Raw genomic sequence first — 26,546 nt, forward strand, 5'->3', positions numbered from 1 at the left:
ACCCTAGTAGCGCATTTGACCTTGGGCTGCGGCGCGCGGACTTGCCCACTTCCACCTTCCCTCCACACCACCCTCGCCCAAACCACTCTAGAACGCGACCAGGATGTCTCTTTCCGATTCAGATCTCTCGTCGCTGTCGTCGGCACCCCCTTCGGATGAAGAAACGGGGTCCATGGCTGTCGACGAGCCCGTGGGCATCAACAAGTACTTTAAGAAGGAAACCGAATCTCCGCCGCCGAAACGGGCGCCTTCACCACCCCACGAATATGTTCTGGCCGATAACCCAGATATCGCAGTAAGTCCTCCGTGAATTCGAGCTTCGAGAAGCTGGCGGGAGCTTCATTGTCGCGTCTCCCTGCGTTTTTGGAGCTGTTGGTTGACTTGTCGCAATCGTCCAGTTCATCGTGATGTTCCGCGCGCGTTTCACCGATGTGTTCCCCCGATCGACACCACATTTTGGTCCGCAGGATGTCGAGAGAGGCGTGGCGGATCCTACACCCGGAGATCATATCGAACGATTGCTGTGTGCGTTTCTGGGCTTGGTGCTGAATCGGAAGAAGGACGTGGAGTATGAACGCCACCATCCCCCATCATCACCTCCACCACGAACGGCCGGGGAAACAATCGCCGTTTCACCTGTTCCAGTGGCCTACAACTACATTATTCCTACAGGAAGCTGACTTATCGTTATCATCGCGCAGTCGAAGTCACTACACTCGCCCGCTGGAGGAGGCAATCCATACCCATGTGTCTCAATGGCCGAAGGCTTGGCAAGGGAAAAACCCCCTCCACGGAGGTCGCAGCTTTGCAACCATGTCGCCAGATGAACGCGTATGTGACGCGACTTCGGATGATATTTTATAACCCGATTTGTTAACACCCTCTCTAGATTCAACTATTGAAGACGTTGATCCTCTGGTCCCTCTCCTCGTCCGAAGCCGTCCAAGCCAAGATCAAGGAGTCCTACAAGCAAGCACGCCATGAAGACGACCTGAACCAGCCGCTTTCCGTGCAACCGTGGGGTCGCGATGGGTTGAAGCGCAGATACTGGCTCATTGAGGGTCTGGACGATACCCACTTCCGGCTGTATCGCGAGAGTAACCCGGCCTTGAAGCATGTCACCTGGTGGAGCATAGCGGGCAGCATCCCCGAACTGGAGACCATCGCGGCCAAGCTCGAAGAGGAGAGGAGCACGAACTCGAAGAAACTCAGCGAGAAGATCAAGAATGCCATTCCTCGTTTCGAAGGCGCGGAGGAGGTGAGTCTACGGTCCTGTCTTGCTTGTGTCGCGTCCTCCACTAACTGGGAACTAGAAACGCAAGCGTCGCGATTACCGCCTCGCCCGCAAAGCCGCATTCTCGCGACCGGAGCCGGGCTTCTCCTTATACGAGGGCCGCACTCGCGGAAAGAAGTTGAAATACACCTACTCCGATGACGAAGACATCTTCTCCGACGGCCTGCCTTCGACGCGCCGATCCACCCGTAACACCTCGGGTGTTTCCACCCCTGCAGAGCCCTCCGGTCCCCGGTACACGGCAAGCGGGCGGCAGGTCCGTCCGCGCGGAGGCGGTTTATACGGCGCGTCGGCGCTCACCGGCCAGCGCGAAGACGAAGCCGGCGAAGAGGATGCCGGGAGAGGCCAGCGGACGCGAGCCACGCGAGCCAACGGCTACAACGACTACAATGCCGACGAAGACATGGACGACGACGCCGAAGAGGGCCAGTCGAGCGAAAACGAGTGGCAGGGCGGCGGGGACGACGACGAGGAGAATGAGTTCGAGGGCGACGACGAAGGCGAACTCAGCACAGACGACGCGATGGTCATCGGAGATAAAAACCAAAGCCTGGTCGTGCAACTCCGGTACGGCAAGGGTAAAATGCGCAGCAGTCCGGCACCGGAGTCGTCAGAGGACAGACCTGAAAGTAAACCAGAGGCGCCAGGCCAGCCAGAGCCTTCTCAGTCTGCCCAGCCACCACCGCAACCGCAACCCGCAGCCAACGGTCTACCCTCACGGCCTCAGAATCCCCCTGCTGCCCCACCAGTCGAGACGCCGCCTCAGCCTCAACCTGGCACCGCGACAGCAGCACCAGTCGCCCAACCCGACGAGACGGCCTAGCCTAGCATTCCCGGTGCTCTAGTTTTTATAGAACCACGAACGAGCGCCGAGAATTCAACCGTCTTACCTTCCCAACCCTGATATTTCCGATAGAGATTTGTTTTTGCTGGAGCGTTGGTGTCTTATTTAGTTCTATTTGTATACGAGGGCAAAAACACGGCATTTGATTATGGATTTCATTGTTTCCGTGGGCGTTTCTTTCTTTCTCTTTTCTGTTTGTGTGTGTGATGCGCGCGTGTATGTATGGTATGGTTAGGGGGTAATTTGCCAGGAGGTTTGGAGGATTCAATGTATACGTGTGTTGCATTTGGTGTGAGTTACTTTAGGTAGGCTGTAGATGGATGTTTTTCTTTTGGTCTAGTATTGTGGTTTGGTTTTTTTCAAGTAACATAAGTATAATAAGAAAAGACCATGTGAACTTCCCATTTGCCAAAATGTATATACATTATCGCCCGTCCGAGGCCCGCCGTAGGAGAGGCTTGAGTAGTTAGTTTTGGTTTGGGGTTACATGGAGGCTGAACACGCGAACAAGAATGTAAATCAAGGGACACAAAAGAGAAACGCCGTGACCAGAACTCCCGAAATGCAGGATTGGAATCTACCACAGGGTGGGAGAGATTTTTAGGGGTATGCTATGTTGTTGTTACCATGCCGCTGTGGGTTCAATCCGCGCCTGCATTTGAGAATTGCGCTGTGTAGAACTGTAGAAACTCGTTGGAGGTCAGCGTCGAAAGTACTATTAATGTGATGAGTGAGTGAGTTGGTACTGGCGCATTGGATGGGAATTGAGTTTGCGGTTGTCGCGACGAGGGGGGTAGACAGAGGGGAAAACAGGGAAGGAAGATGGAGAGGGACAACTCACGTCTTGCACTTGCTCCGCTAATTTGGGATCTTTCCGGGTAGACGCCCATCGGGGAGGCAGTTCCCAGTTGTTTACGTCGTACCACCACCGTCGGATCTTGCTGCCCAGGGTCTGACCGGTGAGATTCGCGTTGCGGTTCCAGAATCGCCAGCCGGAGAGGGCCAGTGTCCAGAGGGAACCTTGCAGGAAGGGGAGGAGGACCTGGATTGTAGGTAAGCGCGTCAGCTTATGGCGTCTTACTCGTGGATCTCCATTCGGCGTTTCTCATTCGGCGTTTTTTTTTTTTTTTTTTTTGCGAATGAACGAGGAAGAATAAGAAAGCATGCACGCAAGAAAGAGTGAGTCGTGTCGACCCTTGAATAGTATTTGTTCCGTACCTGGTCTCTGATGGTGATCCACGCTACCCTTCCCCAGGTGTCGGCTCCCCTCAAGCTGGCGAGATAGCTCTGCTCGAACCGTAGATCAGGCAACGGAGGAAGGGTGTGGCCTCTTGTAGTCGGTTGAATCATCCGTCGAGGATCCACGATGTCCGAAGGGATACTGTCAGCTTCGGAGGAAGCTTTCTGAATCGGGTGCTTTTCGGCTGCGGTCGGGGGATTGATGTCGGCAGGGGACGGGTTGGGGTTGATGGAGGCCGTTTGGATGGTCTCTGCGACCTGAATCGCGGGGTCTGCCATATTGAATAAGACTAGGGATGGGTGTTGGATGGTGGTGGTGGAGATATAGTTGGAATTGAGGTTGTATGTAGATCGGAAGTTGAGCGTGGAGAGAAGTCGGGTTCACATAAGATACATAGTTACATAACTCATGTATTATACTAGGATAAGCCCCTCCGAAAAAAAGACTCCACCCCCCACTTGTCTCCCCCTCCTCATCCCATCTTCTTCTTCCTCCTTTCTTCCTTCTTCTCAACCTCATCCTCATTCCTCTTCTTCTTGAACTACCTCGGATTCATCCCCAATTCCCCCTCTTTCACTCACCATGGCCGCCCCTCAAGGATATCCTTTCCTCTGCCTCGAGAACCCCCTTCTGGGTGCGTGAGATTGTCCCTCCCCGATTGACTGCTCCATTCTTGACACCATAACACCTTACTATATACGGGAGATTTGGCTGACGTGAAGCTTTCATTGATTTGGTATAGACATCCAGGCTCAGGGGTACGTACTCTATCCCCCACCCCATTCAAGAGAACTAGAACTGACTCGATTAGTGATGCTGCTCTCCTGGAGAAGTATGGCCTGAAGGACAACGATGCTATCCTCGCCGAGGACAAGCACATGGGCATCTATGAGGAGCTCCTCCAGAAGGATGCCAAGCTGATTGCTGGCGGTGCTGCTCAGAACACTGCCCGTGGTGCCCAGGTATGAACCCCACCTCAACCAAAACAAGGTGCAACCAAAGCTAATGGAATGCTTTTCTTAGTACATGCTCCCCGAAAACTCCGTCTGCTACATTGGCTGTGTCGGCAAGGACAAGTACGCCGACATCCTCAAGGAGGCCTGCACCACCGCCGGTGTCCACACCGAGTACCGTGTCGATGAGGCCCAGCCCACCGGCAAGTGTGGTGTGATCATCACCGGCCACAACCGTAGCATGTGCACCCACCTTGCTGCCGCCAACGAGTACAAGCTGGAGCACCTGAAGCAGCCCCACATCTGGTCCCTCGCCGAGAAGGCCCAGGTCTACTACATCGGTGGCTACCACCTGACGGTGTGCGTTCCTGCCATCCAGGCCCTGGGTGAGGAGGCCGCTGCCAAGAACAAGGTGAGTCTGCTCTCTTCCCCAACGCCCCAGGGTATATGTCTAACCAGAGACCCCAACCAGATCTTCATGCTCTCTCTGTCCGCTCCCTTCATCCCCCAGTTCTTCAAGGACCAGCTCGACACCGTTCTGCCCTACACCGACTACACCTTCTGCAACGAGACCGAGGCTCGTTCCTACTCCGAGAGCCACAGCTGGGGCACCGACGATGTCGTCGAGATCGCCAAGAAGCTGGCTCAGCTGCCTAAGAAGAACACCAGCCGCCCCCGCGTTGCCATTGTCACCCAGGGCACCGATCCCACCGTTGTCGCCACCGCCAAGGCCGACGGTGAGGTCGAGGTGAAGCAGTTCAACGTCCACGAGATCCCCAAGAGCAGCATCAACGACACCAACGGCGCTGGGTAAGCTTTCTGCCTCTCTTTGAGCTGGAATTTCAGGACTAACATTGTCGCAGTGACGCTTTCGCTGGTGGTTTCTCTGCCGGTATCGTGCAGGGCAAGTCCCTGGAGGACAGCATTGACATGGGCCAGTGGCTCGCCAGCCAGAGCATCCAGGAGCTGGGTCCTTCGTATGTCACCTCAGCCCTTAAAAACCCCAGTGTTTGACCGGTCACTAACTGAGTTACCACAACAGCTTCCCCTTCCCCAAGAAGACCTACACCCCCTCCAAGCAGTAAACTCTGCAAGCCAATGACAGGCTCCATCCAACTATAATCAAAAAGTACCGGAGTCGGAGTCAGTCAAGCCTCTAGCTTGAACGTTCCCCCTTTCCTTTGTCTTTTCTTTAGGATTTTCAACCTCTTATACCCAATATGTTCTTGACTTAACGTCTAGACTTCATCTCATCAACACGAAATTGTGGGACAGAAACGTGCTCCGTTACTTTACCTTGGGAAATACGATGGATTCACAGGATAGATGGACAGGAGTTGCGGCAATGACGTTCTCAACAACGAATCTAATGATGTATATAATTGAACCGATCGATCTATCGGACTTGATTCTTCTTACATGGTATTGTAGTACTGGACAGTAGGACATAGTTCAAAGGAAAGCCCATCGATTTGACCTATAAATGATACACTTGCTTCAAACGAAGATGTCGAGACAGTTCAAGCTATATAAAGCACCAAAAGTATCAGAAAGATAGACGGATAGACAGATAGAAAGATCAGAAAAAGGAGCAAGAAATGAAAGAAAAAGAAATAATAAACAAAGAGCGCCAAGGAACGTGCAAAACAACAAACCAACAATGGGCTCTTGATAACTCCCCCAGGCTCTTTTAGACGTACATAGACATGACAATGGCCGTGCATCTATGGGACTTGGAGGGAATTCCATTCATTCTGTCTACGACGAACATCACTCTGTGGTCATTCTTCCCAAACAATCTTAAATCAGCAATTAAACACTTAATCAAACATCAATCAATCGTTCGATGGATTGAATCCAATTTCATCCAATTTCAATTTTTTATCGATAATCGATCGATCGCCTTGATTCGTTCGTCCATTATGCACCCATCATCTATCCACAACCCACGCTAGGACATCACATTTTGCGAATAAACGGCGGAAAGAGAAAAAGAAAGGGAGAGAAAGGGGAACGGAAAAGAAAAGAACAGAACCGCTGACATAGATAGCCCCGTGGGTTCTTCAGTCTGAGCCCTCTATCCTCCTCTTCCCCCTCTCCTTCCACATGTCTTTTGGATACTCGATGTTAACTCACTAGCTAGCCGGTTAGCCGGCTAACCAGCTGACTCGCTAGCTAGCTAGGCGGGTAGAAAGTGAACCATGGTTATATCCCCCCTGTTAGAACATTGGACAGTTGGCGATAGGTAGACTGTTGGTGCGGACTCGATCGGCGAGATGACAGACGGGAGAGAGCCAGTAGGTAAGGAGCAAAGCAAATGATCAGAGGGGAGGGTTATCCACCTGCGGAAATAAAGACAGGTTCTTCTTGTTGCTGCGGTTGTTTGATTATGACCTACACACCCGTGTCTATTTCTACCGTTCGAGCGCTGGATGGTTGCTTCCGGTTGCTTCCGAGCCCCATGACCCGCCCCCGTTACTTGAGAGAAGAAGAAAAAGGCAGAGCGGGTCCGAGATCAGCCTCCGTGTCCGCAGGGGGGCGTCTGCCCGATTGCGCCGTACTGGGTCGTGGGTCTGCGGCTTCCGTTGCTGAACCCGGGGGAGCTGGGGTACCCTGCTCCTGACGAGAGCGTGGGGGCGAGGAAGGCGTCGTTGGCCCATGAGGGGTGCGAGAATTCGCTCGACGAGTGCGGCTGACTGGGCAGTCCCATTTGCTGGGAGGGGCTCGGGCCATCTAGGGGTCTGTCCCATCCCATGCCGGACACGCGACGGTGATGCGACATCGGGTTGGGCGGGGACATCCATGATGAGAGGAAGCTTGAGCTGTCTAGGGAGCTTTGCGGGTTGGCCTGGTTCATCAGACTCTGTCGGAGAAGTTCGTCGGCGATGGTGCCCTGGGAGGACGGGTGTTGATGCGCGGGGGCGCTGATGCCGGGCGGCGGCATCATGGTCATTGGGGGGTGTCCGAGGCCTGATGGGGTTCTTGGGGCTGACGTGTCCCCGAATGGATGGGGCGAGAGACCCGTGCTCCAGATGTTAGGGATGCCGGGCAAAGCAGGCCGCGAGGAGTACGATTGAGCCGATGGAGTCCGCGCCATTGTGGCTGCGTTTGGCATGGGCCCCCCAAGCCCAGGAGGTGCGATAGGCGTCTGGCGAGGGATGATCTCTTCCCGGAATATCGACTCCGTGCTAGGATCGAATATACGGCTAGACGCGGGCTGCTGGACACTGCCGCCACCACGCGAGAAGGGCAATGGCGTTGGGGGAGACGGGGCGTTTTCGTAAGTGTCGGACTCAACCAGGCGCTCGACCCCTTCGACAATTCGGTGCATATCGGCGGACAATGACGCCGAGGCCGACTGCGAGCCACCGAAGGCGCTTCGGTTTTCTGGAGTTGGCTCCTGTATCGTTTGTCGGATGTCGTCGCGTTCAATGTTCGTCGTAGGGAGCGTATGGGGATGGCCCGACGGGCTGGCGAAGAATTGAGAAGGTAGCCCGTCCTCTTGGTAAATGAACGTTTTCTTGTCTTCGTCGTCCACCAAAGCAATAGGGATTTTCTGCAGCAAGTGTTAAAAATGGGATCCTGTAATAAGCGGAAATTGAATGCATACGTTGCTCACGACGAGGTCCAACCCATCAATTACGAACTCACGGATTCGGTACAACATTTCGATATTCGGATGGTTTCTCTCCACCCCTGGGTCGTCCATCTGGGGCTTCTGCTGGCCGTTCGAGTCCAAATATCTCCGCGACGTCGCCTCCTGGTTCAATGGCGCAAAACGCAAAGTCTCTTCGTCCTCCTCAAGAAGGTAATCGATCTCGGGAAGGTGAACGACGTCGAAGGTGGACGCAAGAAGCGTCAACGTGTTCGCGTATATCTTCCAGAATTCCGTGATCTGAACCGCAAGTGGCGTGTCCTTTTCCTCTTTGTATGCGACCAGCAGATTGCTCACGGTGAGAAGCCACGAGCTATAGTTCCGCAGAGCAGGCAAGACTCGGCGCGCAACCACGGTAACCTTATCGGCCCCATTGGCGGATTCTTCCCCGTTGGACTCGTCTTCGCCTGCGAACCGTTCCACTTCCGCAAGGAGGATCTGGAGCAAGATGAAGAACGTCTTCACGTTGATCCGCTGGAAGAAGAAGCGCGCATTGGACGACTCTTCTGCTGAGATTAATGGCGGGTCCAATTGAAGCGGAGTCCGAAGACTTACCAATTGAGCGTTTCCGAGAGAAGTCTTCCGCAGAGATGTTGATCAGGCAAAATTTCTGCAAAGTGCCTTCGAGAGAGCGTTCCTTCAGGTCGACAGCAAGCTGGCTCAGAACCTCGCTCTCCAGTTCGTCGTGTTCGGGGAAATCAACTCCTAGGTAACACTGCGCGTGCAAGTATACGAACCAGGGAGCCAGTGCCCTGCCAGGGATGCCGGCATCCTCGGGACGGATCAGCTCCCTCTTGGCCCACAGATTCCTGACCTTTCTAAATTCGATCTCCAAGTTTCCTTGCGCGGATGGGTGGGGTTCCTGCGCCGCGAGTGCTCGATAAATGTGATATGTGGCTCTCAAGTGGTTGGCGTCGGCCAGGGCAATGACAGCCAGCTGGTTGTGGGAGGCACCCGAGGCCGGGTAGATCGCCTCGGCCAAGTCGTAATAGCCGATCGCAGGGCCCCAATTGCGGTCCTTGCTGGTCAGTTCGGTTTCGCGATAGCGGGACAGATCGCCGAGGCGGATAAGGGTCGCGTGACATGACTGGAGGATGCGCTTCCGAAGGTCTCCTGATGCTCGAAGTGGGGAATCTGCCGACAAGCCTGGAAGAGGGACAGTTCAGTTAGCGCGCAGGCAGAAAGCCGGTAGGAGGAGACCAGCTCACTATCAAAGTTGAATTTCCGGGCAACCTTCTCGAGTTCCGAGATACCTCCGAAATGCGACGACAACTGTTGAATGTAGCCGCGATAAAACCGCTGGCTCGATTTGATGAACTCCAAGTAGTGTTTCTCGAGCTTCCGTCGCTCTACCGGTTTCTTCTTCTTTCCATTTTCCTCGCGAAACTAGATTTTGCGCCGTCCCCGTTAGGACGCCGGATCGAACCAAAAAGGATGCGTGACACTTACGCGGGAAAGCAATTTACGGAACCGATTGTTGATCTTGAGATGAGTATCCCAGAGACGGCCTTCCACGTCGGTGGAGCGAGCGGCACCAAAATCCTGGAGAATGGCGTTCAGGCAAGCCGTGCGGAACCTAGCGATCACGAAAGAGAGTCGGGTCAGCGCGATGCGCGCGGGGTCGGGGAAGGATTGACCGAACGGCGGATCAGGACATTGAACTCACTCCGATAGGAAATGGGAGATTTCAGCAAACGTAGGCTCTTTCTCGGCAAGACAATGCAACAGCTGCTTTTCGGCGTCGAACGCAGTCCTATACATAGCGGGAAGTTAGTAAACGCGAGTCCCCGACGAACACAACACCAGCGGTGGGAAATTACTGACTGGCACGTGGTTTGGAATGCGGACGCCATAATCAGGACAGTGAGAACAAGGCCCGAGTCACTCCACCGTTGACTTTGCCCGTCAAATGGGTAGCGCTGGCTGAGAGTCTGCGGGCGACGAGAGCAGTGAACGATCCATCAGTATGAGAGAGATGGCGAAAGGAGCGGACGGGATCTCTAGGGTGGGGCGCGAGACGAGTGCCAGCAGCGCCGGCAGCAGCGGTAACGGCGATATCAAAATAAGAACGTTGAGAGACCAAAATTGGCGATAGTATAGTGAGGCCAAGAGCAATGGGGGAAGGAGGAACGAGGGGGGTTGAAGCCGCTCGTCGAAGATATCCAGATATCACGGGAACTTTTTGCTCCCCGAGAAAAAAAGAATTCCAGCGCCCGCAGTGGCTGAGGTTGATCTGATTGGTTGAGGGCTGTGGCTGGTGCCGCTCCGTGGATCGTACGGTATTGATGTGACCGTATGGTATGTAATCGACGTACGGCCGTTATGATGTAATCTATATTTCTATCGATCATACGGATTCTGTTGTATCCCGAAGTATATCATATATCCCCCGATTGACCTTCTATTACTACGACTAGACAAACCTCCCTTACGAGAATATCATACTCTAAACCATAGAGTGTATACTATAGAATCAAGCACAAACACCCTCCCAACCAAGAAAACGCTGCAGCTGCAGGACGCGCATATCCACAACACCTGCTCTCAACCAATCAACCAACCCCCAAACCCAAAGGAGGGTGCGCAAGCAGAAGAACGAAATCAAGAAGAGGGAAGAAAAAGAGAAGAAAAAAAGAGTCCAACATGGCCAAACGCTCTCGATCCCCCTCCCTCGACTCTCCCCCAGACACTCCCTCCCAAGCGTCGCCATCGCCATCCTTCTCCCCGACTTCATCACCACCCGGCCGCTCCAAGATCCATCTCCAGGACCCCGACGCCCCAGTCGCCGAAGTGATGCGCTGTTCGCTGCCCCCGCACCGGGAGGCTCTGACGTTCCCCTCGTATGAAGACTACGAGGTCCATTATCGCCAGGCGCATGTAAACCGCTGCGTGGAGTGCGGGAAGAATTTCCCTACGGATCGGTTTTTGGATCTGCATATTGAGGAGAATCATGATCCTTTGATTGCGGCGAAGAGGGAGAGGGGGGAGAAGACGGTGTGTTTATTTGTCTCTTTTTTATTTACCCTTCCTACCATGTCTTCTCATTCTTTCATTCTTTCATTCATGTTATGGTGGTCAATCGCTGACTGAAAACAGTACGGTTGCTTCGTGGAAGACTGCGAGCGTAAATGCTCGACACCCCAGAAGCGCAGAATGCACCTTATTGACAAGCACATGTTTCCGAGGGTATGTCACACTCTCCTTCCCTCCCTTCCTCGCTCCCCTCCTTTCCCCGGGGGAACACAAAAACACAGGGACAAACTAACAAGATAGACCTACAATTTTCACATCGTCAACGACGGACTCGACAAGCAAACGTCCATGCTACGCCCACGACAGTCCCACAGACGGCGCATCTCAAACCCCCCAGGTTCGCCACAAGAAGGCCGGCTGCGGCATCGGCAGACGTCTTTTTCTCGTCCGCATCCGCATCCGCAGCCTCAGCTCGTGGATTCATCTCAGCAAACGATAGCGTCTCAGATTGAGTCTACCGAGGAAGATAGCGTCTCCCAGCTGGAGAAATCTATGGCTGCGTTGCGGTTCGTCCCGGCGAGTGTATCTAGACAGAAGACGAAGACGAAGACGAAATCTGGGGTAGCGTCTTGAGTGAGGCCTGGGGGTTTGGTACAGTGTGTTTGCGGGGCTGACTACACTGGCCAGATGAGGGGACTGTCCCTCTTTAGAAGATACCATTACTATAACTATAATATAATATAATATAATATAAATACGGGTAGTGACCAGCCCTACTAAACCATACTAGAAGACGCGAAAGATTGCATTGCATTCCATACTGTAAGAATCAGTAGTAAAGTGAATAGTTCAAAACCTCGTTCTCTTTGCTTTTCTCTCGCAAAGCCATAACCACGCCGTGAACATTATAAGAGAGGGAGAAACAAAAGCAGCAGAAGATAATCAATCCCATTCGGTATTCTGATGGGCGTGAAAGAAACCAGAGGAGTAAAAAGAGAAGACGCCTGCAAACCCATAACCGCGCGGCAGATACTCGGCCCCCGTAAACGCAAGAGTCAGAGATAGGTGGGGGATAGAAAAGGAATTATATACAGCACAGGAAAATAAAAGAGGAACAAAGTTCATAGCAGAGAGAACAATAAGAAAACCTCATCCAGAACGAACATGGGTATACAGAGATGTCGTGTATCATCCAGGATCCACCAAACCCAGAGAAAGAAACCAACCGATCAGCAAGCAAGAAAGAAGGGGAAGATAAGGATAAGAAACCAAAACAGATAGGAAAGGTTCAAGCGGGGGAAGTCCTCCAGGTCCGGTCGGACACTAGAGTTGGGTCTCTAGTAGATCTGCATAGGCGTCCAGGCTGGATCCGACAAGGTCGACGATCGCCCAGCTCGTGTTCCCCTTAAAGGTCCGCGCCCACACGCGCACAATGGCGACACTCAATTGCTTGACCTTGTAGGGGTCGGCCATGAAATCTATGTCCGGCGCGCCTGGTGGGTCGACGGCCATGTCGGTCTCATCCATCATGCTCTTGATCCACAGGAGCAACTTCCTCTCATGGTCCGATAGCCTCTGCTCCGCCTGGGTCATCGGGATCAGAAGCAGCCAGCGGCTCAGTAAGAAGGCACATTCTAGGCTGCAGAGCGAGTGCTGGATACTCCAGAAGAACGAATGGGTCCTCGCCACAAAGTCAATACCCAGTCGCACAGGAATCGACAGGGCGTGGGCAGAGTGTAGGAGGGCCATGATCAAACGAGGACTGCGGGAGATCGGGGCCGATTCATTCAGAGCCCTAGCGATCCGAAGCGGGTCCTGAGTGATAAGGTTTCGACAAGGCCCCAGATCCACATGCAGTCGGATATAGGCCAGCCCCAGAAGGGCCGTAGAGGTAAATGCAATCGGGCCGGCTGGGTTCTGGGGGTCAATGCTGGATTCGGGAGTCCGCTTCCACAATGCCTTCCAAGAGCTCAATGAGCTGTCCAGAGCGGACAAATCTTCTGGTCGCAAGCTGGTGCCGTGCATGTTCGGCACGGAAAGACACAGTTGCCGGGCAAAGAATATCTGCTGGATGATCGCATGGATAAGGATGTAATTGCCCAGCGGTGAGATCGGCGCGGCCGAGCTGGGTAGGTTAGACTTGAGGAACAACCTGGCAAAAGCTTCCTGGAACGGGATCTCTAGAGGCTGCCGACTGCGGATCACCCGTCGCCACTGGACTGCATTATTGGCCTTCCATATATCGTGAGAGCAGGGCATGTTCAGTTTGAGCTCCGCATTCAGGATCAAGGGGGGAATGTTATACATGATGGAGTGGAGATTGAAGAAGCAGTAAACGATGAGCTTGGTGCGTCGGTTACCTTCCCGCCGTACCCAATCTTCCCAGTTATTGGGATCCGGACTTGGCGGAGGTTCTGACAGCCCATGCTCTCGGACGAGCCTGGCCAAGGTGCTTTGAAGGGAAAGGATCTCTCGCAAAAGTTCAGGGTGCCTCTCCCAAGAAGCAAACACGGTGAGCAACAGGAAGGTTCGAATTACTTCCATGTGGGCATCTGAATCTTCCAGCGCGTATCCTGCGGGGTCGACCGGGTGAGGCATGGAGTGGTGTGATTGGAAGGGGCTGCTTGGATGGTTTGAGACCATGGACGAGTCACGAGATTCGTGGAATCCCGACTGGGGGGATAGGAAGTTCCACGACGGGCAGGCCACTTGCTTGCTATCTCGTCTCTGTAGCCGTTCCAGCAGGATGGCCTTGGCCGCATGGAACAGGTCGATACCCCGGTTGTTCTCAAAGCGATAGTGGGAGCCTGCCGCAGCCAGCGCAAGGGTGAGTTCCGGGGAGCACCTGGCAACGGAGAGAGTAGGCACATGGATAAAGGGAAGATGCTCGTTGAGGCCGTTGATGTAACCGGCAAAGAAACGGGAGAGAGCGTGTCTGGTTGGGGGCACAAAACCCTTTGGCAGAACATAGGCGAAAGCCTCCAGTTTGGACACAAATACTTGACGATCGTTATTGGATATGTCCCACGCGGGACGGGGGCCGTCATCGCCAAACCCCAGGCGGTCATCCACCTCATGGGGCTCGGGTTGCAGAGATGGCAGCCGAGAGCCAAAATTCGAAAACGACGGGGGATCGTCGGCCGTTCGCGGATCACTCATCATGTCCGGCCCCAGTCTCGAGTCGCGGGGCGTTGGTTTCGACTCCATGGGGAGGGAGGTGGGGACGATTGGTTCTTCCACACTGGAGAAGACCCCCGAGTCCCAGTCCGACGAGAGGCCAACACTCTCTAGAAAGACCGTAAAATCCTGAACGGGGTCCCCTAGATCGGTGAGATCCAGGATGGACGGCTCCACGCCATAGTTATCACTGATGACTCTTTCTGGGATGTGGGTGAGCGGTTGGGGCGGGCCGGCCACGTTCTGAGGCTGGGAGGACTTCCGGATCGATTCAAGGCTCTCCTGCTGGCTCTCGAGAGCAACATGACTCGCAGCGTGGGAGAGTAGGTTTAGATCATACCCCCAAGAGTGATTGAACGGGGGATTTTCCACGATCGGTGGCGGTTGTACCTGCACCTCTGGCGGCGGGACCGGAACGGACTGCTGTGCTTGAATCGGGATAGCATCTGCCAGCTCTAGCATGCGGGATTCATGGTGGGCCGGTTGGATGATCGTCGGTGACGTCTGGGGCACTTCATGGGAGTGATGATTGCGGTTTTCTCGATGGACTGCAGCCTCAGCCGGATGAACTAGACGTTCATGCCGTACGAGTAGATCGCTACAAGAATTTTTCCCTCTGGGTTAGCGCGACATCTCTCGTCCCTGCACGTCCACCTCCACCTGGGGAGGGGATGAGCCTACCTTCTGGCAAACGACTTGGAGCATATATCACATGTGAAGGGCTTCTCCTTGGTGTCTATAAGCACGCATTAGTCAGATCGTTCGATCGAAAAAAGGACCGATTGCGATGATGAACGGCATCCAGGGTTACTCAACGGGTGCGGAGATGGCGTTGGAGGTGTTCCAGACGCGCAAAGGACCTGCTGCAATACTCGCAAGACAGAGACTTCCGATGGGCGGGAGTCGTTTTCTTCTTAACCTTTCCCGGGGCAGACCTATCGTCTTCCATGGCGAATTAATGATGGCCGGGGAATTGGGGCATGTTCTCACGATGGGATCGTAGACGAGCGGGGAAAGGAAAGACTGTGGGGTTGTCGGGTGAGGGGGGTTTTGCGCGGTCCAGTCACGTGAGACCCGACCATCTACATTCTTTTTTCATTCTTTACCCTGTTTACACTACAAGATACTAGTACTGCAGTCTACATCAGATTGATTATTATGGGTCGTCTGTGTAAGCGATATCTGGATTGCTCTCTGATCCCTCCGCCTACGTTGTTGGTTCCTACTTGTTCTGATATCTAGGTTATCATCCTCGTCGATGAGTTGGCAACCCCTCGCACGAGACTAGGTTGAACAAGATTGAGCCTGCATACTGATAACCTCCGCTCTCCCCACTGGTGCGGAGATGCAGTTTTGACAGAATCACGGACGTGGCTTTATACGCTTTCTCCGCGTCAGTTCGCTTGTCCATCCGCCATGATGCGGGCCAACCGTCATATGCAAGATAATGAAGCTCGGGCGTTGGAAGTAGTCATCCAGAGAGTAGATGTCTATCTATTCATGGCTCAGAGGTAACGGTCGAGGATATGGCTATACATAGCATTCCAATTCGATCAACAATCAAGGCTAGCTTCCCGCTTTGTAGCTTCCTGAAAGCCGCTATTCATGGCGCTTTGTATATGAACATAAATATCGTCTGCCAGTTCTTTGAGGTCAACGAGATCGAGATGATCAGATAGCGACAAAGAAATAGGGATTGGGCTGTTAATTCGGCTATCTTGAAGAGAGGAGCTTTTTGTCGTATGACAGCAATATATAAATATCAACATTGTCACACCATAAGCTTGACCGTTGTATAGCGAAATCGGCAGAGGCAATAGCTTGTATACTAGGGTGTGTTTAAAAGTCACCTGTTAATAGTTCTTAGTACAACGACAAAGGTAAGAATATCCCAGCCCTAAGAGGGCTCAGACGTGAGTGAATCCAACCCAACAAGAATGATGTATATGAGACGGTCAATATTACGCCTTTCAGGTGACATTACACATCACCGTAGTCCGTATCATGGTTGAGACTTGTCGCATACGAGTTTTGGGTAGATTTATCATCTGAGGGGTATTTAATATGAGACTGCAGGATTGGGTAGTGCCCCGTCGGTACAGGAGCCAGCCCATCGATCGCCGCCCAATTTTTGTTCTGGTGGGCTTAAAATAAACACCCAGATCGGGTTTCATCCCCGAGATCTTTCCGTCTGGAAAACCTCCCCACCGACACCCGATTTCAACCTGCAAGGGGTGGGTTGGGTGTCCATTCGGTGAGTCTGGATACGCTGTTTCAGACCAGTTGGGGGTGGTTTTGACCCGTTTCTGCGCTTTGATACCCTAGCAACCAGACCAGTCTCTCTCCTCTTCAGTGCAGGGGACGGGACTGACTAGGGGAAGGCTTAATTTGATCTTTTTTGCCCTCCCTGGTTGATTCATTTTCCCCTCTCATCATTGCGGCTGAGATATGCACCAGGTCATCCTTACAATGGAATCAGTCCTATTCTGGATGGGGAACTTCCACCCGGGTCTGGTACAACAAACCCCACCGGACCAGAGACGTTAAAGAAAGAGACAAAAAAGGGGGGCAAGAGAAGAAGAAGAAAAGAAAAGGCATGGACAGATGACCAACGTCACACCGAACGCAATGGCTTAATACGATGCAAGTGTTGATTGGATGATTTGACATGGACTGAGTTTCCCAACGGTGTCTCCTTTGTTCTGAAGCTTTGGAACTTGGCCGTCGTCTGCAAGTTTCAGACCGGCTTGTCGAACCAACACCAGTAGATTGGACCCCCGGTCTCAGTCATTGATAGACGTTCGGGATTAATAGCAGGTAGTATTGAATAGATTCACCTTCTCCCTTGATCGGGATCCTGGGGATGGGGCACGAAAATCGTACATATACACCTAACCATATGAATCACCCCCAACCAATGGTAACCAAACACGAATGACGGAGGGGGGTGTAGTCCAGAAGCCTCACATCCTAAACCAACAGTTAGTCACGAAGTTACTTTGAGAATCCAGGATAGAATGAAATCTGGGGAAGCAACAAAGCAGAAACAAAGGACCAAGGCGAAGAACCATGGAAGGACACCGCCATGAAGCCATCAGGGAAAGCGGGACGCGAGACTAAGAATAGACGGAGAATCCTGTCTCCTCTGTCTGATACCCTAGACCCGAATGAATCCTATCGGTGGGTTGACAGGGGGTTTGGCTTTGTTTCAGGTTGGATCAGGTTGGATCAGGCGTTGACAAATCATGGTCCGCGGCGTGTTTGAGAAACGCACATCGAACCGCATATCGGTCGGAGTTCAACCCACTTCGCTCTCTCTACAACTACACCTCTTAATACGGCTTCTCTCTTTAGTCTCGACGCGCCTGTCAGACCGATCTTTTCTCTTTCTTCCTTCCTTCCTTCTTCTCCCTACCCCCTCCTTTACTGTCCTCCTTTATTACCTTCTCCCCACCCATCCAGCCAACCAACCCCTCAAGCATCACGACAACCAGAACCCTTCGTTCATCCTCACCCTCGGCGTTTCCCTGGCGGAGTTACGATTAGGGGGTAACCGGTGACGGCGGTACTATCGCTACAAGAACAGCCAGGACGGGAATATTGGTTCAGGGTGTCGAAATCGGACAACCGGACTTGCAAGATATCGGTATGGGAGACAATAAAGACCCTTGGATTTCCCGCGTCAACACCCCCTCTTATCCTGAGATGACCCTACAATATGCAATCCCCTCACTCTCGGATGAGAACTCCGCATCGTTTCATGAACTAATAGGCGTAGTGCCGTACTGTAGGATCATGAATTAGCCTACGTTGAATCTTATCGATCGGCACCTATTTGCGCACCGTCGGACAACGCTCTCTGTTCGATAAAGGGGAGAGAAAGAAAAAAAGGAAACGAAAACCACGATAGATTTGAATCTCAAGGGAATTATTGAAGCGAACTACACCCGGCTGCTCTCGCCGTTGTTGCAAGATGCTCACCTCCAAACCCCCCTACACTCCGTTGGCGATGCCTCCGACTCAAACCCCAACCACCTCGTACCACCTGGGCCCGGCCCAGAAATCAGCCATCTTTGGAAAATCACAGGATGGGATGGCTTTCATGAGTCCCACGGAGTCGGAGTTTTCGGATGTACACGACGGGCTCCAGGCCGTCCGGTAAGACTGCGCAATTGACGACCTCCCCGCACGCGGAGAAAGAGCCATGGCGGCTAACGGTCGGTCAGGTCCTGGGACGAGAAACAAGTTATCTCGTGGCTTCACAGCATCAACTGCGGCCAATATGAATCGCTTTTCAAAGGTATGGGACTTCATCGATCCTCTCGCGGGTGGGGACTGATTTTTCTCTAGCCAACAACTTTGATGGCAACAGCCTCATGGAGTGCGATCAGAAAATCCTTCAGGAGATGGGCATCAAGAAGATTGGCGATCGCGTCCGGATTTTTGTCGCTATCAAGCAACTCCGGAACAAGTCGGTCGCCAATCGAAAGCAGAAAAATATGGTACGTGGCTCCGGGGGTTGCGTGGGGCGATAATAACCTCTAACCCCCCGTCGTTTAGAAACAATTGGCAGCGCTGGAAGCCGTCTACACGAATTCGCAAACCTATCCCCGCTATGCCCCGCCGACCGGTCGCCGCCCGACAGATTCAGGACTTCATGCTCATCCCAATGGCAAGCCATCGTCGCGACCGGGATCACCCCTGCGCCCCCATCGATACGCCGCCAGCCCGCTAGAGAGCGCGCGCAAGGACTATTTCAGCCAACCGTCATCCGGAGGCTCCAACCCCGGCCGCCACCCTGGGACGCCGAATGAGGCAGGCCATGGTCACCGTGGCCCCAGCCACCTGCGACAGAACCCGAGTTTAGACGGCTTGACGATGGGACCGCTCCCAGCGAACACGCCCGTGATTCGGTTCATCTACACCGGCGGACAGACCAAGGTGTTGAATATCAAACACTGTAAGACGGCCGATGAGGTGATCCTCTGCGTTCTGAAGAAGCTGCAGCTTCCGGAACACCAATACCGCAACTACTGTTTCTACGTGCTGGATGGGCTGGACCCCGACCCTTCCCACTGCCGGAGACTGGCTGATCATGAACTGATGGAAATCTGCGAAAATGCCCATCGCTGGGAACGAGGGCGTTTGATCCTGCGCAAGATCCATGCGGGCGAACCGGATAACGATGAACTCCGCCGAGCGGCGCAGCTGGCCCTTGACGAGAGCCAAAATGCCCATCTCAATGCGCTGAGCGGCTCCAACATGCGCAACCGAGATAAGATCCAACAGCTGACGGGCGAGTCCTGGTACAAGATCAACAAGCCCCTGTCGCCGGGAGCCCCCCGGCACGGGGAACAGGACGTGCCGCCCGCGACGGAACGCAACCCTGTTTCCAAACTGCGGTCGTTCTTTGGCGCGCGTCCTCCGAGCGAGATGATCATTCACGAAATCCAGTCGTATTTCCCCAGCCACCACCGGGAAGATATCGAGAAGACCATGCGGATGTCTGTTCGCCGGTCGCAGCGCTTGAGTCGTGCGGCGAGCCGGGTCAGCGTGATGAGCAACGCCAGTTACGCCTCCAGCCTGCGAGATGCGAGCTTGCGTGATGCCCCGCCGATCCCCAGCATTGCGGACCAGTGGCTCAGTTCTGGAGCGCAGGGTCGCCCACAAAGACCCCTCTCCGTCTCCAAGTTCAGTCTTCCGCAAACCACCTATCGGGACTCGATTGCCTCCAGCTCCCTCCAGCCTCTGCAGGAGGAATCACCCATCGAGCCGAACCGCAAGTCATACGTCTCATTTGATAGTGGCTCCGACGACCCCAGCACATCCCGTCAAAGCCTGATCGATGAGAATGCTAGTGTCGCCGCCACCGACGGTGGGGACTCCTTCAATGAGCGGCTGAGTGTGCTGGTGCTTGAAGACGGCGAAGAAGAGGATGACGGGCTCAACGACTTCTTGGCCGGGAACAACTTCGCCCCCAAGAACTGGATGAAGGGCTCGCTGATCGGCGAGGGATCCTTCGGCAGCGTCTTCCTCGCTCTGCATGCGATCACGGGAGAACTCATGGCCGTCAAACAAGTCGAGATCCCCTCGGCCACCAAGGGCACTGAATTCGACAAGCGCAAGAACAGCATGGTCACGGCCCTCAAGCACGAGATTGAACTTCTACAAGGACTCCACCATGACAACATCGTCCAATACCTGGGCACCACCGCCGATGACCAGTACCTGAACATTTTCCTGGAATACGTCCCTGGTGGTTCCATCGCCACCATGCTCAAGCAGTACAACACGTTCCAGGAGCCGTTGATCAAGAATTTCGTCCGGCAGATCTTGGCTGGCCTTTCCTACCTCCACAGCCGGGATATCATCCACCGGGACATCAAGGGAGCCAACATCCTCGTGGACAACAAGGGCGGCATCAAGATTTCCGATTTTGGTATCTCAAAGCGGGTGGAGGCCTCAACGCTGCTTGGCGCCCGAGCCAGCGGCACCGGCGGCGGCCATCTGCACCGGCCCTCCCTGCAGGGCAGTGTATACTGGATGGCGCCGGAAGTGGTCCGCCAGACGCACCATACCAAGAAGGCCGACATCTGGAGTCTCGGCTGTCTGGTCGTGGAGATGTTCATTGGCGCCCATCCATTCCCCGACTGCAGTCAGCTCCAGGCCATCTTCGCCATCGGGAGCAACAAGGCCAGACCCCCTGCCCCCGAACATGCCAGCAAGGATGCCGTCGCGTTCTTGGACATGACATTCCACTTGGACTTTGAGCAGCGACCCGATGCCGATGAACTCCTCAAATGCCAATTCCTCGCGTCTCCAATCGCATGAGGCCTGAACCATATGGCTTTCTCCTTTTATTTCCCTTTTCCTTTTGCTTGTTTCTATCTCTTCCTATAACGAGGACATGTCTCAAACGTTTCCCTTTCCTTCCCCACCATCGTTCGAATTTCAGTTGAATACCCCGGAGTCAGCCTGTTTTGGAGCCCCCCCTTTCCCACGACGTCTCTATCTACTTACCACCTATGTTTTGGTCACGCAACGTGCCCTCGGGATTTCTATTGCTGCTCGCACTAGTTAATTGCAATAGACGCATGCTCACAGCGGAACCAAACCAGAAGATGATCTGATCTGATTTGCGTTGGAGACTTGGCTATCATGATTATGATCATCATTATTATTACCACCTTACTATTGGGTCCATTCATGCATCACCTATTTATCTTGAGCGTTCTTCTAAAGACCCCTGGCGGGTTTCCCCCCACTACCCTACCTCTAAAAAAAAGGCGCTTTCTACGTTGTTTTTTCCCGGGTCGGTTCCCCAGGTCGATCTATCTATCCATCTTATCTATCTAGAGAGTTTTGTTGTCGAGTCGACCTGAAGATGAAATGAAAAAAAAAAAAAAAAAAAAAAACGCATACATCTATATCTATACAAACACATTCTATTTTAATATCATTGACCAGCGGGTTTTCTCGAAATCATTTAAGATGTCTGTTTGTCTGCCTGTGCAAATTGGAGGAACATCAGAGTGTATTTTACATGAGTTGATGAATAGAACTAAAAAGGGGATACAAAAAGAGAAGCTAAAGAAAAAAGAAAAAAGAAAGTGGAAGAGATGACACGAATCAATCAGTATGACATGAATAGATGAAATTCCTTCCCGCTCTTGTATACAATGCGCAATGCGTGCGTGTGATCTTTCCTTTCCTCTTCTAATTTAGTCCACCAGTTTGCCGTGGAATGGGACTCCCATGGCGCTGAGCAGGAGACGGGCGTCCTTGTCGGTGTTGGCGGTTGTGTGGATGGTGATGTGCGCACCGGGGATCATTCTCGGGGGGTACCTTTTTTCATTGTTAGCCAAATGTTTTGACCGGGAAGACAAAAAAGAGAGAAAGAGAAAGGAGGGATAAAAAAAAACAGGAAAACTCACATATCGTAGTTCACCTCAATCTCCGGGAAGAGAGCGACATGAGCCGGTTCCAAACCAAGGGTGATGTTACCACTGCTGTCACCGCTGGTTCCCTTAACGCCCTCCCAGTCCTTGACCTTGGGTAAGACGACGTCGACCAGCTTTCCGAAGAAATGGTGCATGTCCTCACCGCGGAGCTCGGCCTTAACGGCGACGGTGTCGCGACCCGGCGCGATCCCCCACGTTGCGACACTCGTCCGGGACTTGAAGGTCGAGACGCGCGCGTTCGAGATAGCCTGCACGGCCATGCCGGCCACGTGGATCCAGCCCGAGTGCTCCTGCGCCGCTCCCTTGACGTAGCTGTGGATGGTGATGCGGTCGAGCTTGGGGATGTTGTTGAAGGTGACGGGTTTGCGGAGAAGGCGCAGGACGTCACCGCCGCGAGGCCCGCGCAGCTGACGGTTCTTGTGGTAGGGCGAGCTGTCATCCCAGGAGCGCAGACGGGGCGCCTTGGGCGGCGGCTTGAAGCCGGGGGGGTTGTGGACGTAGCAGAGGGTGAGAATGTCGGACGCGACGGTCGACTGCCACGTCTGCTCGGTTCTGGGCAGCATGAAGGGGCCCGGAACGTATAGTCGAGAGGAGGGATCGGATTCAGGAGGAGGCTGGTGAGGATGTAACGGCCCACGGTTGTATTTGGGCGAACGGAATTGATATCTAGAAGCCGTTTGTTAATAACCGGACGGGGTAGGCCTGAGCAGACGGGAAGGTTTTCCAATCGACTTACCGACTCCGAGGAAGCTGCTTCTTCCGCCCCTTGGAATTCGCGATAGGATCGTATGATTTCACCGTCTCCTCCGACACGGGTGCCGTTGTTAGAGACCCGTCCGACTCCAGATCGCCCAAGTCAGCGGCTCGGTTGGAGGCATTGCGACGCCAACAGAAGCCCAGAGGACGGGCATTTTGGGCCAAAGCCCGTGGCAACGACCTTGCCAGGTATCGGGAAGACTCGCTGGCAGCCATTTGAATCTATAAGAGATGCGTGGCCACGATTGATGGGGAGGTAGTGGTGTCTGAGGAGGCGTCCAAAAATTATCAAGCGGATCGGAGATGCAGATGGGTGGAAGGTCACGTGGGAACCAGTTGCATGCCTTGGCGCTGGTGCCTTGATGCCTCAACGGTGCGGCATGAACGTCAGGCACACAACGGGCGGTCCTCCGCTTAGTCAGAATCACATTGCCATCACTTAACTATGGCCCAAAAAGGCAATCCAGCTCCACAGTTCGGTGATAGTTGTCTCTTGCTCCGTTCTTCCCCCCGCCATCAGTGTCCCTCCGATCTACCAGTCAGTTACCTAGATCGTTGCAGATCGCTCCTGATGGTTACCTGGCGAAATAAGTTGGCGACCTTTCCCATCATCGGCCCTGGTGATTACGGTCTTTCCACCTGGTTGCCATTGTCATCTCCAGATATTCGTTGCTAGGGTCACCAGATGTGATGTCACTGGGTGTGTTCGCCGCTGCAGCCTAGCATCACACGTATGGATTTACTCTACGGCTTACGTCTCTGATCTTTCACCTGATGTGCTCTATGACTTTTCTCGAGGATTCTTCGCGTGCTCCATGAAAACTCAGGAGCCTGAATTATCCCTGCACATGTCGATCCGCCTTTAAAGATTCTGCCCCCCCACCAACCTGGTGGCGCCTTTATCTCACTATCCATCGTTGAGCTTTTCTGGGGCGTGCGTGTTGAACGGCATAAGATGAGCGGAATTCATAGATTCTTGACCAAACGCGAGAAGACCGGCAAACAGAAGAGAAATAAGGATGAGGAGGTGAGGTTCGAACCGAGGTCGGGATGCTTTGTGGCTGATACTGATAAGTATGTCCGGTCTAGACTACGAACATCCTCTCCCGTCCCCACTTTCGCGGGCTGTTTTCCAGCCAGACGAGCGTGACAACGGAGAGCGCGAGTGAGGACGCAAAGAAGGTAATTGGGGTTCTAAATTCTGTTACTCCGGTTGCGCAGTGTTCTTACAGACATGCAGATCAAAGTCCTTGAACGACGCCTTGCGCAGCTCGGCGTCACGGATCTGAAACAGGAACATCTCAGCTATGCGCTACACTCGCCCCACGCCCAAGGAGATGTGGACAAAGCGCTCGAGGTGCTGTTGCTTCTGGAAGACTCAATTGAAGGCATAATCAAGGAATACTCCCCTAGCACGAAACTCCTCGGCGCAGAGAACCGTATGGGTGTCACTTGCTATCTCGATGCGCTTCTCTTTGCTATGTTTGCTCGTTTGGATTGCTTCGAGGCGATCTTGTACACATCCTTTCCGGACGAGCCCCGCCGAAAGCTTTCGGTACTATTGAGATTATGGGTCAATCTGCTGCGATCAGGGAAACTCATAACGAAGGATCTTGTACGTAGCCGCCGAAGGTTTCTTGATGCGATCAGACACGGACTAACCGCGAATTGCAGACAAAGCACCTGCAAGACGCTCTCGCGGAATGCGGCTGGGAATCGGCAGCTCATCTCCGCCAGCAAGATACGTCGGAGGCCTTTACTTTCATCACGGAGAAACTCGAGCTGCCTCTGCTAACCCTGAAGATGGACATCTATCATACAGGGAAAGAGGACAAGAGTGGCGACCACAAATTCGTCAACGAAAGGCTGCTAGAAGTTGCCATACCTGAGCCAAGCGAGGGCCAGACTGCCGTCACCTTAGAGGATTGCCTCGAGTCGTATTTCAACAATAAGATTGAAGTAAAGCGCTATCTCGAACGACACAACACGGCCGATTCCGTCAAATCAGCCGATTCCCTGTCCATGTCTAAAGGGTTCTCAACTCATGTGGAGGCAGTTGAAGTCAGCTCGCCCCTATCACCATCGCCCACGCAGTCGGCTCTTTTGCGCAATGACGAACTGACGCCGATGCCGTCGAAGGCGGAGGTTGAACGGTCTAATTCGTCCCGAACGCGACGGGACAGCATCGTGCAAGAGCGATTTATTCCGGAATCTGACGAGGAGGCTATCGATGGCAGCCCTGTCAAAAGCCCACCCCGCGGGTCTTTCCGAAAGGAGGTGATGATGCCTGCGTGGCAATTTTTCAGCCTGATACGTGAGTTACATCTTTCGTGTGCAAATGCGCCTTTCTAACGTAATTCCAGCGTGGTACACCGACAACACCCCGACGAATGATGCGCAGGTCGCAGCGCACTTCTCGGCCAAGCGACCAATCTTGGGAATGTGCTTGAAGCGCTATTCCATGCTCCCTAGCGGGAAGGCGGTCCGGCTCGACACCTTCGTCGATATCCCCACGGAGATCGGTCTCCCGCATTTTATCCAGGACGACAGTCTCGAGGAGGATGGCCCAATCTACGGGAATTTCAAGCTGTCGTTGCAAGCGCTCGTCTGTCACCGTGGGAAATCGGTTGATTCGGGACATTACATCGCCCTTGTTCGAGGCACCAGTGCCGGTGCGCCGCCCGCCAGTTCTCACGGGGAACCCGTCTCGTCGGACGCACCCCGCTACTGGATGCGGTTCGATGATCTAGCCGCAGAGCGTGTCACGCTCGTTGACATTGAGCAGGCCTTAAGGCACGAGTCGCCGTACCTCTTGTTTTATCAGATCCTGCCGGTGGATGAAGATGCGGCCGCAGCCAATCTCCGGGACCGAAATTCTTCGTTAGGATACTCGGAGGACTCCCATGACTCGGATCCGGCTACCATCACCCATAAACTGCAGGCGTTGCGTACAGGCACTTCATCAGATGATCTCACGGAGGGCGGCAGATCCGGGCGACCCAGCTTCGAAATCACTGTTTCAGAAAACACGCAGCCGGCGCCCGCCGAGCAAATTGAGAAGAAACAAAGTATCTTTTTCTCCGATTCTGTCGATTACGCCAACAATCCCACAAGCTCTCACTGGGCTTCAGTCCCTTCCACCTCGCCGCAACTCCTCCCCAAGGATGCCGAGGGGAATCGGAATTCCTTTGGATTTCCTCGGCGCGGATCCCGGGCAACCCGAAGCAACCCCGGAAGCCGTGCAGGCAGCCAGGCGAGCGAGAACCGGATTAGCACTACGTTTCAACGGTTTACGGGGCGGCGCAGCCGGGAGAAAGTCAGCAATGATGGGTCCCTCCCCGACGGTGATGACGATTTTGTGTACCAGGACCTGTCATCTTCCCCCACCATTCGCTCAGTACCCAGCGGGGAGGCGAGGGACAAGAGTCCGCGACGTAAAGAGGGAACTAGCCATAAGGAGAAGAAGGGGAAATCCAAAGAGAAGCGAATTGGCCGTAAGGTGGAGCGCGAGTGTGTGGTCATGTAGAGGGTGGTGCGGGACACCTGCATGGGATTTCATTTTTGTCTTTCACTTCTTTTGTGCTTTGAAAGCGCAGGCGACTATTACTTGATACCCGTGTGTTATATAATTTACGCATGCTTTCGTGATGAGATCTTGGTCCTCGACTGTAGAGATTAGAGAGGTATACGTGT

At 53.6% G+C, this 26,546-nt stretch overlaps 9 protein-coding genes across 9 annotated transcripts; 5 read left to right on the forward strand and 4 right to left on the reverse strand.

Moving 5' to 3' along the window:
• The first annotated feature begins 60 nt into the window (after positions 1-60).
• P168DRAFT_250046 (uncharacterized protein) lies at positions 61-2,450 on the forward strand. Its single transcript, XM_024834199.1, has 5 exons — positions 61-295; positions 399-568; positions 702-831; positions 890-1,258; positions 1,314-2,450. The coding sequence occupies exons 1-5, from the start codon at positions 104-106 to the stop codon at positions 2,115-2,117; spliced, it is 1,665 nt and encodes a 554-aa protein (XP_024694022.1). The 5' UTR covers positions 61-103; the 3' UTR covers positions 2,118-2,450.
• A 329-nt stretch (positions 2,451-2,779) lies between these two features.
• On the reverse strand, positions 2,780-3,727 carry P168DRAFT_250050 (DUF1770 domain-containing protein; the record flags this gene model as incomplete). The annotated part of the gene is made up of 3 exons (XM_024834200.1): positions 3,357-3,727; positions 2,980-3,180; positions 2,780-2,827 (listed from the first exon to the last, which is right to left on the reverse strand). Exons 1-3 carry the CDS (start codon positions 3,654-3,656, stop codon positions 2,780-2,782), a joined length of 549 nt encoding a protein of 182 aa, XP_024694023.1. The 5' UTR covers positions 3,657-3,727.
• Positions 3,728-3,837: 110 nt separating this feature from the next.
• P168DRAFT_288897 (adenosine kinase) lies at positions 3,838-5,751 on the forward strand. The gene is made up of 7 exons (XM_024836893.1): positions 3,838-4,012; positions 4,121-4,136; positions 4,190-4,340; positions 4,402-4,743; positions 4,804-5,141; positions 5,195-5,308; positions 5,374-5,751. Exons 1-7 carry the CDS (start codon positions 3,961-3,963, stop codon positions 5,414-5,416), a joined length of 1,056 nt encoding a protein of 351 aa, XP_024694024.1. The 5' UTR covers positions 3,838-3,960; the 3' UTR covers positions 5,417-5,751.
• Positions 5,752-6,463: 712 nt separating this feature from the next.
• P168DRAFT_340809 (uncharacterized protein) lies at positions 6,464-9,753 on the reverse strand. The gene is made up of 6 exons (XM_024841794.1): positions 9,653-9,753; positions 9,436-9,562; positions 9,195-9,372; positions 8,542-9,132; positions 7,942-8,495; positions 6,464-7,887 (listed from the first exon to the last, which is right to left on the reverse strand). Exons 1-6 carry the CDS (start codon positions 9,745-9,747, stop codon positions 6,847-6,849), a joined length of 2,586 nt encoding a protein of 861 aa, XP_024694025.1. The 5' UTR covers positions 9,748-9,753; the 3' UTR covers positions 6,464-6,846.
• A 621-nt stretch (positions 9,754-10,374) lies between these two features.
• Positions 10,375-11,669, forward strand: P168DRAFT_325790 (uncharacterized protein). The gene is made up of 3 exons (XM_024841052.1): positions 10,375-10,980; positions 11,083-11,172; positions 11,260-11,669. Exons 1-3 carry the CDS (start codon positions 10,630-10,632, stop codon positions 11,590-11,592), a joined length of 774 nt encoding a protein of 257 aa, XP_024694026.1. The 5' UTR covers positions 10,375-10,629; the 3' UTR covers positions 11,593-11,669.
• A 128-nt stretch (positions 11,670-11,797) lies between these two features.
• P168DRAFT_250061 (putative C2H2 transcription factor) lies at positions 11,798-15,085 on the reverse strand (the record flags this gene model as incomplete). Its single annotated transcript, XM_024834201.1, has 3 exons — positions 11,798-14,734; positions 14,818-14,872; positions 14,953-15,085. The coding sequence occupies 3 exons, from the start codon at positions 15,083-15,085 to the stop codon at positions 12,283-12,285; spliced, it is 2,640 nt and encodes an 879-aa protein (XP_024694027.1). The 3' UTR covers positions 11,798-12,282.
• A 3,024-nt stretch (positions 15,086-18,109) lies between these two features.
• On the forward strand, positions 18,110-20,967 carry P168DRAFT_233506 (MAP kinase; the record flags this gene model as incomplete). The annotated part of the gene is made up of 4 exons (XM_024833370.1): positions 18,110-18,294; positions 18,363-18,436; positions 18,487-18,638; positions 18,697-20,967. The coding sequence occupies 4 exons, from the start codon at positions 18,110-18,112 to the stop codon at positions 20,965-20,967; spliced, it is 2,682 nt and encodes an 893-aa protein (XP_024694028.1).
• Positions 20,968-21,602: 635 nt separating this feature from the next.
• Positions 21,603-23,460, reverse strand: P168DRAFT_288903 (mitochondrial 54S ribosomal protein uL5m). The gene is made up of 3 exons (XM_024836894.1): positions 22,834-23,460; positions 22,071-22,763; positions 21,603-21,981 (listed from the first exon to the last, which is right to left on the reverse strand). The coding sequence occupies exons 1-3, from the start codon at positions 23,067-23,069 to the stop codon at positions 21,858-21,860; spliced, it is 1,053 nt and encodes a 350-aa protein (XP_024694029.1). The 5' UTR covers positions 23,070-23,460; the 3' UTR covers positions 21,603-21,857.
• Positions 23,356-26,405, forward strand: P168DRAFT_288904 (ubiquitin C-terminal hydrolase family protein). Its single transcript, XM_024836895.1, has 5 exons — positions 23,356-23,880; positions 23,943-24,035; positions 24,094-24,468; positions 24,528-25,167; positions 25,217-26,405. The coding sequence occupies exons 1-5, from the start codon at positions 23,809-23,811 to the stop codon at positions 26,377-26,379; spliced, it is 2,343 nt and encodes a 780-aa protein (XP_024694030.1). The 5' UTR covers positions 23,356-23,808; the 3' UTR covers positions 26,380-26,405.
• The last annotated feature ends 141 nt before the right edge of the window (positions 26,406-26,546 follow it).

This window comes from Aspergillus campestris (genome assembly GCF_002847485.1).
Source record: "Aspergillus campestris IBT 28561 chromosome Unknown P168scaffold_4, whole genome shotgun sequence".
In the NCBI taxonomy this organism is placed as follows: Eukaryota; Fungi; Ascomycota; class Eurotiomycetes; order Eurotiales; family Aspergillaceae; genus Aspergillus; species Aspergillus campestris.

Bases quoted from the DNA above. Each gene is read 5' to 3' on its own strand.
- P168DRAFT_288903 (XM_024836894.1), bottom strand. From the start codon at position 23,069: ATGGCTGCCAGCGAGTCTTCCCGATACCTGGCAAGGTCGTTGCCACGG. The intron at 22,764-22,833 runs GTAAGTCGATTG...AACGGCTTCTAG, and splicing joins AAGCAGCTTCCTCGGAGTCG to ATATCAATTCCGTTCGCCCA. The intron at 21,982-22,070 runs GTGAGTTTTCCT...CAATGAAAAAAG, and splicing joins ATTGAGGTGAACTACGATAT to GTACCCCCCGAGAATGATCC.
- P168DRAFT_288904 (XM_024836895.1), top strand. From the start codon at position 23,809: ATGAGCGGAATTCATAGATTCTTGACCAAACGCGAGAAGACCGGCAAA. The intron at 23,881-23,942 runs GTGAGGTTCGAA...TGTCCGGTCTAG, and splicing joins AGAGAAATAAGGATGAGGAG to ACTACGAACATCCTCTCCCG. The intron at 24,036-24,093 runs GTAATTGGGGTT...ACAGACATGCAG, and splicing joins CGAGTGAGGACGCAAAGAAG to ATCAAAGTCCTTGAACGACG.
- P168DRAFT_288897 (XM_024836893.1), top strand. From the start codon at position 3,961: ATGGCCGCCCCTCAAGGATATCCTTTCCTCTGCCTCGAGAACCCCCTT. The intron at 4,744-4,803 runs GTGAGTCTGCTC...GACCCCAACCAG, and splicing joins AGGCCGCTGCCAAGAACAAG to ATCTTCATGCTCTCTCTGTC. The intron at 5,309-5,373 runs GTATGTCACCTC...TTACCACAACAG, and splicing joins ATCCAGGAGCTGGGTCCTTC to CTTCCCCTTCCCCAAGAAGA.
- P168DRAFT_325790 (XM_024841052.1), top strand. From the start codon at position 10,630: ATGGCCAAACGCTCTCGATCCCCCTCCCTCGACTCTCCCCCAGACACT. The intron at 10,981-11,082 runs GTGTGTTTATTT...GACTGAAAACAG, and splicing joins GGGAGAGGGGGGAGAAGACG to TACGGTTGCTTCGTGGAAGA. The intron at 11,173-11,259 runs GTATGTCACACT...CTAACAAGATAG, and splicing joins ACAAGCACATGTTTCCGAGG to ACCTACAATTTTCACATCGT.
- P168DRAFT_250046 (XM_024834199.1), top strand. From the start codon at position 104: ATGTCTCTTTCCGATTCAGATCTCTCGTCGCTGTCGTCGGCACCCCCT. The intron at 296-398 runs GTAAGTCCTCCG...GCAATCGTCCAG, and splicing joins CCGATAACCCAGATATCGCA to TTCATCGTGATGTTCCGCGC. The intron at 569-701 runs GTATGAACGCCA...ATCATCGCGCAG, and splicing joins AATCGGAAGAAGGACGTGGA to TCGAAGTCACTACACTCGCC.
- P168DRAFT_340809 (XM_024841794.1), bottom strand. From the start codon at position 9,747: ATGTATAGGACTGCGTTCGACGCCGAAAAGCAGCTGTTGCATTGTCTT. The intron at 9,563-9,652 runs GTGAGTTCAATG...CGTGATCGCTAG, and splicing joins ATCTCCCATTTCCTATCGGA to GTTCCGCACGGCTTGCCTGA. The intron at 9,133-9,194 runs GTGAGCTGGTCT...TCCCTCTTCCAG, and splicing joins CCGGAAATTCAACTTTGATA to GCTTGTCGGCAGATTCCCCA.